General features: G+C 44.0%; 1 protein-coding gene across 2 annotated transcripts; it reads right to left on the bottom strand.

Annotated features, from left to right (window-relative positions):
* Window positions 1–7811: 7811 nt before the first annotated feature.
* Window positions 7812–11215, bottom strand: LOC139825582 (killer cell lectin-like receptor subfamily B member 1C). 2 transcript variants are annotated; one of them, XR_011735713.1, is made up of 6 exons: window positions 9963–11215; window positions 9438–9569; window positions 9212–9343; window positions 8929–9083; window positions 8548–8668; window positions 7812–8451 (listed from the first exon to the last, which is right to left on the bottom strand). XR_011735713.1 is itself a non-coding variant. In XM_071798955.1 (6 exons), the coding sequence occupies exons 1-6, from the start codon at window positions 10045–10047 to the stop codon at window positions 8328–8330; spliced, it is 744 nt and encodes a 247-aa protein (XP_071655056.1). In that variant the 5' UTR covers window positions 10048–11215; the 3' UTR covers window positions 7812–8327. The 2 variants fall into 2 exon arrangements, 1 of the variants encoding a protein (XP_071655056.1); XM_071798955.1 differs by having other exon boundaries at window positions 8548–8663.
* Window positions 11216–11454: the final 239 nt, after the last annotated feature.

The raw sequence follows: 11454 nt of genomic DNA on the forward strand, positions 1-11454 counted from the left end.
ACTTCCTTTCATGAGGAGCTGGCTGGAGCCACAGATGTTTCTTGTATTACATATCATAAAATACTCACCTGAATGTACAAGTTGTAGCCTTTTTTAGATGTTAATCTGGTTTGGGTGTTAGCCAGCTGGGCATTTGTGAGGCTCTCTGTTTAACCAGCAGTTCTCTGCATTCTCTTCAGCCTTCCACAAATATATACACTTACACACATACACCACAATTAAAAAACATAATTCATGAATCCTGGCATGAATATTTTGAAGTATCAACATGAAACCCTTGCATGTTTCTGACCTGCGTGTCTTCCTGAAGAACAATATTGGCTCACTGGCATACACCAGTATATACACACTCATTTTTCACAATGAGGAGAGTCAAACACTGGAACAGGTTTTCCAGAGATGTTTTGCAGTCTCCATCTTTGGAAGTTTTCAAGACCTGGCTGAATAAAGCTCTGAGTAACCTGGTGTGAATTCATGGCTGATATTGCTTGGAGCAGCGGGCTGGGCTGCAGACTTACTGTTCCTTACAGCCTCAGCTATCATGTAATCCTGAGATTCTAGGGCTATGCAGTAGACATAGACACACATATATATTTAATATATAGATTTTTTTCAGTGGGTTTGGGGGCTTTTGCTATCAAATATTAGATAATGCTCACACTGCCACATTATAAATCCTGGTTGCGTAAGCCAACAAAAATCAATACAATATTCCTATTTTTCTTGGAAGTTACAGTGTTTGTGATAATTATAACTCTTCAGACTAACAGTGCATAGAGAATTTTACAAAATATGTTTAAAAATACACATTAAGGTTATCTTTTCCCCACCCTGAAAGGCATATGGGAAATATTTCAGTCTTTCCAGTTACCATAACTGCAAGTTATGACCAGGGATGCTTTCAGAGTAGAAGTGTACATGTTTACACACAGAAGGGTAAAAGTAGAGGATAGAAATGAGAGATACATCAGGACAAAATAATGATGAGTGCAAGAGAGAAGAAACAACATCTGGTGATAACTTTCCTCAGTTAAATAGTGTTCACTGCTGTCCTGAGAATCTCTGTTGCCAGCTTTGGACACTGATAGCACACAACTCCCACTGATTCCCTTACAGGAGACATTTCATGCCTCTAGTGACATTTTTGCTGTATTCCCCTCTGTTCTCTGGTTCATCTTCCTTCTTTTGTTCCTTTCCACAGCCCTACAAGGACAGGATTTTTCTCCCCTCTCAGGTTACAACTTCTCAGAGTTCACACCCTTTTCATCCCCTCTCTCAAAAAGCTCTCCCGGTGACCTTTCCAGAAAAAATAAACTTCCAGATTGCATAGTGATTAGAGAGATTATCCACATTAAGCATTCCCCTTGTGAGCAAGAACATTACAAAAGCTCATTTAAGCAATGCAGGCACTCTTCTGTAACTGGGAGAGGCATCACCTACCTCCTGCAAAACTGTCCCTCTTAGTCCTCTGTTAGTTTTAATTAATCATTAGTGTCTGTCATCTCAGCAAGAAGCCCTTTATTGCTTCCTGAGGACTGTATGAGTTACAAACGCTGCTGCTAAATCACCAGAACAATTATACTAGTTTTATTTTAGATTTCCTATCTGCTTGCCCTGTGCTTAGAGTTCCTATTAATAATTAAAAGCTCACATACATTCTTATAAGATAGGAAAGCATTAACTAAAATGTCTGAAAGCAAACAGAAATGTCTGCTCTTTCCTCAGAATACCTCTCCCTGATATTCTTCCCATCTCCATCACTGTAGGCATTAAAATGGCACAAGATGGAACCAGAAGAAAAGTTCATTTACTAGGAAATTTGAGTTCAGTGCAGAGAACCATGTAAATCATAAATCTTTTTTACATACTCACCGCCTTTTGCCAACCAAGTATCCTGTTGTCCCAACAAATTATCTACAGGGCATCTTTTGTCCAACAATTTGTCTCTAAGTTAAATATTTTGACATTTTTCCCCGTTTCAGCAAACACAGGCAATGAGGTGTTTTCAATTAAGGCTGAAGAGTTTGCTGAGGATCTGGGAGATGCTTTTGAAGTTGGAAAAAAATATCAGTTGACAACTTGGATCACTTTGGCACGGCACCAAGAATTAAAATTGTGAGAAGCCATGTGATTGGCTATTACTGCTGTATCCAAATGCAAGTGTCACAGTGAAGTCTTCCCTCTGATCCTGTTTAGCTCTTAAACCTTCCTGTTAAGTGAGTGTGCTTCATTTGGCTTATGGTTGTTAAATTCGTCATAAGAAGTGCAATATCAACATGTCTACAAGAAAACTGTCATCTACTAAGAACTCAAACGTTGAATTACACTTAAAAATTAAAGAAAAACAAACAGATAATTCCAGTAACTCCTATGTCAGTCATGGTGAACATGGTCACATATCAGGTAAAATGTGCAATCAAATATTTATTATTTATTACAAAGTTACTGTTTCCGATAACTGTGCTAAATGCAATGAAAAACGTTTGTAATTAATTTTACTTTTTTTAAAAAAGTAATTCTAGATAAAGAAACACCTTTGACTGTATCAGAAAATGTGTTTGCTTTCCGTAATAATAATTTTCATTTTGATCTATGGGCTATGTTTCCCCGATCATATAGGCAGAAAATTTCACCTAGTGTCAGAGTCTACAGCAGCTCAGTACACAAATTCATTTTTTAGCCAACATTTTAAATCATAAGGCCTCCATTTAATACCAGTTTTGTGTAGGTGTTACATTCCTGCAAAAGAAGTGTAAAGTACCAAATTCTTCCAGCCACAGATGATCAGGAAGCTGAAGAAAAGTAGCAAGCGAAGACCAGGGACAGGCACTGCCTACGTGACAGTTTCTTTATCGGGAAACATAGTGCAATGCAAGATTTGAAGGGCTGGAAAAATATATGTGCAAACAATGTGTTAAAAAAACCTCTATATAAGCATTTTAAAATGAACCTTCCCAAAAGGACTTAGTCTGAATCATCCCAGACAGTTACACTGCCTGCTGATATGGAGTTGGTAGTGAATCATTTTTTCAAGTATTTTCATAACCTCACAGTACCTGTGGAAGAAATAAAGGACTTGAGATAATTCTAGCAAAGTAGAATCAAACAGTAGGTTGATGTCAAGGTTTGATTGCAGGGTGACAATAAACCATGGCAGATGTTTTGTTAACCCCCTCTCTCTCCCAGCTTCCCCTTAGCCCCCACTCCCCCTCCCCACTAAGTACAGGCAATTGGAAGGCAAAGAAGGTAAAGAAGGACAGAGAGAAAGAGTTGGAAAAAATTAAAAATGTTTTACTAATGCTACTAATAAAATAGAGAAAATAATACAAAATATACAAAACCAATCTTGAAAGTCCTGGCAGCGATCAGCACTGCTCCAGTAGCCGCAGAGCCTGCACCCAGAAGTCCTGGACTGGACTCTGCAGCCAACCGGAACTGGATTCAGTCTGTCACTAAGCCTCAGTTCACAGGGCGACTCGCAAGGTTCTCCCCAGATGTCGGCCATAGGGAAAAGGGACAGGATCCTCATGATCTCCGACTTTTATACGGTGTATCACGTGAATGGGATGGAATACTTAGTTGGTCAGTTTTAGTCACCTGTTCAGTTCACCTCTCTTGGGGGATGTACCTCCTTATCAATGACCTTGCATTCCATTGCTATGTCTACCAAAACATGTATCTAGCTTTCAAAAAAGTGCAGTTAGTAAGAAAACTTTAGCTGAAAGGAAAATTCACTAAAAGAGAAACTTGTTTTTAATAAAACCAGGACAGTTGAGTAGAAACATGGAATCATAGAATGGTTTGGGTTGGAAGGGACCTCCAAAGCTCTTCTAGTCCAACCCCCTGCCATGAGCAGGGACATCTTCACCTAGATCAGGTTGCTCAGAGCCCTGTCCAGCCCAGCTTTGAATGTCTCCAGGGATGAGGCACCTACCACCTCTCTGAGCAACCTGTGCCAGTGTTTCAGCATTCTCAGTATAAAAAAATTCTTCCTTATATCTAATCAAAATCTGCCCTCTTTTAGCTTGAAACCATTACCCCTTGTCCTATTGCCAGAAGCCCTGCTAAAAAGTCTGTCCCTATGTTTCTTATACGCCCCTTTAATTACTGAAAGGCTGAAATAAGGTCTCCCTGGAGCCCAGGATACACTTGGCTTTCTGGGCTGTGAGCACATGTTGCCGGCTTATGTCCAGCTTTTTGTTCACCAGTATCCCCACGGCCTTCTCCACAGGGCTGTTCTCAATCCCTTCATCCCTCAGCCTGTATTGACACTGGGGGTTGCCCCAACCCAGGTTCAGGACCTTGTACTTGGCCTTTTTGAACCTCCTGAGGTTCACATGGACCCACTTCTCGAGCTTGCACTTCACGTACAGCCATGGAATACATCCACGGTGAGCTTGTTTGCCTTTGTGAACCTGCTATGGCTGGTGAAAAAAAATTGTTCTGCCTATAAAATTAATATAACCATTATTATAAGAACTTTTTTTAGAATTATTCTCTCACTTATATATATGTAAATGGCTTATATTAAACCATAAATGTTTCAGAGACACCTTCATTAAAGCAGTATCCTGGATCTAAGGATTCTGACCCTTTTATTTCATATTTGCAGTTTAATGATATAATTGTAACATCAAATAAGCAAGTTATTAGAAGAACATGCAACGTTTCAGTGAAATATATTAAAAAATTACAGTGGCCCAAGAAGGACACTCACACTGTTGGAATTAAGGCATCTGTCTCAGGGAACCTCACTTAGAAGCTTGTTTACAATAATCATACAAAGACCTCAACATGAGGTATATGGAAACCATCATAAGATTCATTTTTAAGACAAGTTACATAGAAATAAGAGACTTGTGAACCTGAAGATGACCTCTCTCTACTGTATTTCCCAGTGAATATAATTTCCTTCAAAACTTGCATTGTAAATTTTTATTTTAAAGTAGTCTTGGCTAACTGCTCTTTTTGGAATAAAATGGAGTGCCTGCAGGTTGTACTTCTTTAGTTAAATTCACTCTTTTACTGTTTCAGTCATTTGTATAACCCGGGCCCAGTTGTTTACTGTTCCAAGTTATGTCTTCTATAATTGCTCATTTGAGGTTTCCCATGTGATCGTTTATGTTCCAAGGTAAGGAAAAACAAACAAACAAACAAACAAACAAACAACAACAACAAAACCCCAAAAAACAATAAACAATCAATCTAACAAAAAAAGCGCATTATGAGTAAGAGTTCTGAAGATTTTCCTTGTTCACATAAAAGTGTGATCTCTGCTTTTATTCTGGCAATCTCATACACCCTGCTGCAAACTTGAATCACAGAAGGTATAGCTTTGGAAAGGCTTTGTGAGCTCTTCACCAAACTAATAATATTCTTAAGGCAGCAATACCTTGTTCTTTCTGACTTTACAATTCAGCTCTTGCACTATAGGAAAAACAGCCTATCTGGTCTGACGAACCCAGTCATAGAGACCCCGATGAAATATAATAAAAAGATTCCAGAGTCCTTTCTGCACTTCTTGAACACAATCAAAAGAAATTTACACCTCAAGGCCTGCATTTATTTTGGTTGTGTGTTACTGAAGAAACAAAGGTCCATACATAGCCAAAATTATCTCGAAGAAAGCAATGACCCTGATGGAATGCAGTATCTGTCACAGCTGTACTTGAATATACACTGGACAATAAATCCATACACATGGGAAGGTTTATGTCTCTTATGATTTCTTGTGGAATTACTTCTTTCTCTACCTTTTGGAGAGATTCAACTTGCCTCCTAAATCCATTTTCAAGACAGAAACTTAATTTATTTACAGCTCTGTGTTTTTTTAATTATACTGGGAAGAGGTTTGGTAACAGCCACAAATGCCTCAGGCTTGTCTAAAGCAAACTTCTCTATTTCAGATCTCTAGTATTTAGAGCCTTTTCCACAGCACACAGGCCTTCTGGACCCAGCCTTCATTCTGCAAAACACGAGGACAACCTAAATACCAGTGCAGGGGAATAGAATCATACAGTCAAAGAATTATTTTGGTTGGTAGAGACCCTCAAGATCATCAAGTCCAACCATTATCCTAACACTGCCACTAAACCGTGTCCCTAAGAACCTCATCTGTGCATCTTTTAAACACCTCCAGGAATGGTGGCTCCACCCTGGGCAACCTGTTCCACTGCCGGACAAGGCTTTCTGTGAATAAGTTTTTACTAACATTCAATCTAAACCTCCCCTGGTGTAATTTAGGCCATTTCCTCTCATCCTATCACTCGTTACTTGGGAGAAGAGAGCAAGACCCTCCATGCTACAGCCTCCAGTTGGAGTTATTCGGCCTGGAGAAGAGAAGGCTCTGGGAAGACTTTATTGTGGCCTTTTAGTACTTAAAGGGGCCTATAAGAAAGACTGAGATAGACTTTTTAGAAGGGCGTGTTAGGACAGGACAAGGGGTAACGATTTCAAACTAAAAGGGAAGAGATTCAGGCCAGACATGAGGAAGAAATGTTTTACAGAGGGTGATGAAACACTGGCACAGGTTGCCCAGAGAAGTTGTAGATGCCCCATCCCTGGAGACATTCAAGGCCAGGCTGGACAGGGCTCTGAGCAACCTGATCTAGTTGAAGATGGCAGAGGGGTTGAACTCGATGACTTTTAAAGGTCCCTTCCAACCCAAACTATTCTATGATTGTCCCTTCAGGTAGCTGCAAAGATCTCGCCTCAGCCTCCTTTTCTCCAGGCCAAACAGCCCCAGTTCCCTGGGCTGCTCCTCATCAGACTTGTGCTCTAAATCCTTCACCAGATTTTGCAGACTATTTTGTTCAAATGGGAAACACAGATCAAAAATGTGCTCTGTGTATACCTGAGATATAGATATATTTCATATATAATGCAAGTTTCCATTCTAACACAGTCTCTATGTGAACAAAGCGAAGCCACTTGGACTATGTGTTCTTTGATTTTCTATTTGGAGATGGGAATAACATTTCCATCTTACCTCCTGGGATCTTGTGAGAGCACAGACAGTAAATAGTTTTGGGGTTTACCCCATATTATGGGTAAGAGGGTCAGATACACATTCTAGCTCAGAGAGATCCAATTCATGTGCAAATCCAGAGGATGTGCAGTATAATTCCAGGATGTGATCCTCCCAACTTGCAGCAAGATGTGATTGTTCTGGTTTGTAACTGCAGGATAGCAAGACTAGATCATTGTGTTGGATGTTGCTGACAGCAATCCAAAGATTTTCACAGAACTTAATAAAGGGAACAAGACGCACATGTTTTCAGGTGAAATACCGAAAGGACCAGTAAGTCCCTGAGTGGAGAGACTCAAGCAGGTGGAAAAACTATTACGCAAATGCACAATTCATCGTTTTCCTAAGGAAATAATTCGACCTGAAAAATCTAGAACTGGAATTTGGCCACAACACAAATGCATGCCAAAGGCCTGATCCTTACTTACTTTGTTGGGCTGTTCTTTAAAACTGCACAAAGAATCTTCGTGAGAGGTTTAGAAGATCCCCGGTTGAGCTGACTTGCTCACTTGACTGAAGTGATAGCGCCACCTACTGTAGTAACGGTCACAGAGAGTCCAGAGATACTACATTGTAAAATTTCGTTGTCCTGAGCTTACTTTTCAATTATTTTCCACTGTAGCTCTAATCAAACCAAGCTAGAATTTAGAAGCACTCGAAATCTATTGGATTTGAATACAAGGGACATCCAGAGTTACAGCAACGGACCTACAAACTACAATGAACACTTGGAGGGTCTAGAGTTTGCTTCAGAGTTCAGGATGACCAAAAAAGCCAGTCCTGTAAGTACCGTGCTGTTGGATTTTCCTACACTTGCCAGATCTGAAGTTTTCACAGCTTCTTTTGAGACTTCTGAGGGTGCAGCTGCTGAAGAGGATCCCCCAAGAAATGAATCATTCTGCTGCAAGAGGGATTTTTTCTGTGCTCTGCTCTATGGAACGCACTCTCTGCTACCTGTATCCCCGTCTCTCCCCCAAAAGATACCACAGAGTTGCATTTTGTGTCCATCTGCTAAAGCAGGGATGCAAAGTTGTACATTTCCATACATATTCTCCCCCAGTGCCCCAGCACAGCATGCTCAGGGAGGTTTATCTGGTACAGCAGGATGCTACTTCCACCCCTCCCCGTAAGAAAACTTGTTTGAAAACACTACACAGAGTCCTGTTAATGTCGTAATTCATTTATGCAGATGGTCATTGCACAATGTCAGCAGTGGTTCCCACATCTCCCCACTGAGGGCCTGATCCTGGCCCATCCCCAGGCATCTGTCCCTCTGTTGACCCATTTTGTGGCCCCCAGCTCAGAGCTGGGTGACTTTTTTCTGGCAGACCCACTGACAGGCCCATCTGCAGTTATCAGAGATGATCCTGTCCCCTCTCAGCACCCCACATCTTCTGCCTCCATCCCAGGGGCTCAGCTGGAACCTGGGGATGCAGGTGGGAATGTGTGAGCATGTGCCTTGCCACAAGGGTCACTTGGGTGATGGGGATGCCCACACCCCAACACCCAGAAGTGCTCACCGGCTCTGGTCCAGGTGGGAGCCATTCAGCCAAATCCAGCCCTTCCCAGCGGAGGGCATGGAGAGGCCAATCCAGAAGTAGCGGGTGGGATTCTGAAGGATTTTATTTAGGAAGTCCTGTACTGGAAGAGAGGGCAGGTGGTAATGCTGATGTGTCATTGATCACCATCCCCAAACAGGCTCCAGCCTGTCTTCAAGCAGACCCATCGCAGGACTGAGCCTCACTGGTGTCCCCCACACTCTGACACTGGCAAAGGCCCTGCAGAGGTCTGGGCACAGGGCTGGGTGCCGACTCCAGATTTCTGGGCAAGGCTTCACCCCTTCTCAGGTACCACCAGCCCCAGGACCCGTCCCACATCCCTGATGTCATTGGTCCCTTTACCAACTCATCCTGGTCTTCCGGCATCAGCAGCTCAGCCCCCCGATTCACACAGTCCTCCTGGCTCTCGCTCCAAGAGCTGGTCTCATCAGCAGCCCAGTAGCACTTGGTCCCATGCAGCGTCCAGCCCGAGGGGCAGATCTTGCACCCCTCATCCTCTGCAGACGGACATATGGACACTGCAACACTAAGGCACCCAGGGTGGAGATAATGCCAGAAGTATGCTCATGGCTTATTTGGGGGGGTAAGGGGTCCCAACGAGGGGATGCCAAGAGGAGTGGGTCACCTTGCAGGGGACACAGGCTCTTCCTCAGCTCCAGGCAGACTCCATGCTGATCGGCACAACGGTGTCTCCATGATGTGTTTACGCATCCCATAGTCCCCTCAGTTTGTCCCCTCTCTGCCACCAGCCAAGACACTGGGAGAGACAGATCCTCAGCCTGGTTTTGGGGGTATCCTGTGTGTGTCCCACCCCCTCTAAAATAAAGCAAAACCCATGGGGGCCAACTCACCACAGCCGATGAGGGACAGGGACAGGGCGGCTGTCAGGGCCCTGAGAAGACAGTGGGGACGTCGGGTGGCTGATGTGGGGGCATGCGCCCACTGTGGGGCAAAACCCTCCTGGGGCTCTGGCAGGCCACATCCTGCAGAAAGTAACAGGGGAGTTCAAGAGCATCTGTCAACACCGCTCCATCCCCAGAGAGCCCCAAGCAGGGTGGACGGGGGGGTGATGCCTCCAAATCCCTGCAGCCCCCCCTGCACAAAGGGGTGACCCCAGGAATGGACCAGCAGCAGCAGGAGCTGAGTGTCCCCCAAAAATCCCTCTGCTTCCACTTTTGGGGTCACACACCTGGAGAAAAGCTCCACCAGACCCTCCTCCCACACTCCAGGCCTCAAGTTGACTTGAGCAGCCCTCGGAGAAACGAATTGCAACACCCTGTTTCTCCCATCACACCTGTCTCACCCCCACCATATTTCCTCTCTCTTCCACCAATCTGGAGGGGGGATACACACCAACAGACACAGCTCCCCATTACCTGCATCCTGGAGGGGACCCGAGCTCCCTGCAGCCCCCCGCTTCCTCCTTTGATCTAAGACCATGTAACCATCCTCATCCTCCATGTCACGAAAGAATCAGGAAGGCACAGGGCTGGGGACATGGAGGAGGGGACAGGAAACCAAACCACTGATGACCACACAGGGCTTTTGCTGTCAAGGTGTGAACTGTCAGCAGGGCCAGAGCTTCCTGCCACTATTGCAGCTAAACAGCCCCAAAGTTGCCAGGATGAGCAGCCCCAACACCCAGTAAAGGCCACAAAGGTGCTTTTCCTCTAGAGAAAGGGAAGTTAGGGTGCAGGGCTGCTGCCTACAGAGGAAAGGAGAAATTAGAAAAATCCCTCTTTCCGCACAAAAAACCCCCCACAGTGGACAGGAAAAACATAAATACGTACATCTTTGCAGAGCTTGTTAACCAGCTTTTCATACCGACAGGTCAGTGCCTGTGGTTGCACAAGCCGTGGATGTGGTGAGTGATGGGCACATCAGGAACCCCTATATCCCCACTTCTCCTAATTGGCAGCTATTTCATTAGCCTAATTAAGCACTATTTAATTACTGCTGGCACTACCCCCTTTCTTTCATCCTCTGCCAGACAACAGCAAGCAACTGCACTCAGTGCACTGCAAGACCGCCCATTTCCTTCCAGGATTTAATGGCAAAACATGGGGAAACGTGGAGAAAACAGCACCAAAAATCCACTTTGCTGAACAGAGGAGGGGAAAAGGGGATATGAGGGGACAAGAGAAGATCCCCTCCATGTGCTCCAATATCCCAAAAGTGAGGGCAGGAAGGGAAAGGACAGGGCTGCCTTCAGCCAGCACCTTCTGGAACTGACGAGACAACCATGAAAAGTTACCACGTTTTAAGAAAAAAAATAGTAGAAAAATAGCAACAAGGTCTGTCCTGGTCATGTGGGCCACACAAAGTCCACGTCACACTCTGGCAAAGGGCCAGGGACCTCAGCCAGGCTCTCCGTACCCATCTCAGCACCTTGAGCTTCATCACCATGGTGCAAAAGCCTGAGTCGGGACTCGCTGGAATTTCAGGCTGTGTACTCTGAACTTATTTCGATCTTGCTACTGAGTGACAGGGGGTGGAGCTTGCAGGCTGGTACCAGGAAATACTGTCAGCAGAGACTGCAAAAATCTAATAACAGTAAACAAGCTGCCTGGAAGACGGAGGAAGGGCATCCCATAAGAAACCAAGAAGCCTCCATACCCAGAACAACTGGACCAAATCATGTGAAGAGTAGGTGCACAGACTGTGATGGTTGAAGAGCCCAAGACTCTTTGTCTTGGGGTCCGTCCCCTTGAGAGGCACCCAGTCCAGGCTGTTTCTTTGCTGTACCTTTCAATTTATTTCTTTATTTTGTCTTTTGATTAAATTTGCTTTTAAGCATAGACATTTGAGACTATGCTACAGGAAATCTAGGGTCAAGAACGTTTATTTAACAAAACGATTATATTACTT

This window comes from Patagioenas fasciata, chromosome 1, assembly GCF_037038585.1.
Source record: "Patagioenas fasciata isolate bPatFas1 chromosome 1, bPatFas1.hap1, whole genome shotgun sequence".
NCBI lineage: Eukaryota > Metazoa > Chordata > Aves > Columbiformes > Columbidae > Patagioenas > Patagioenas fasciata.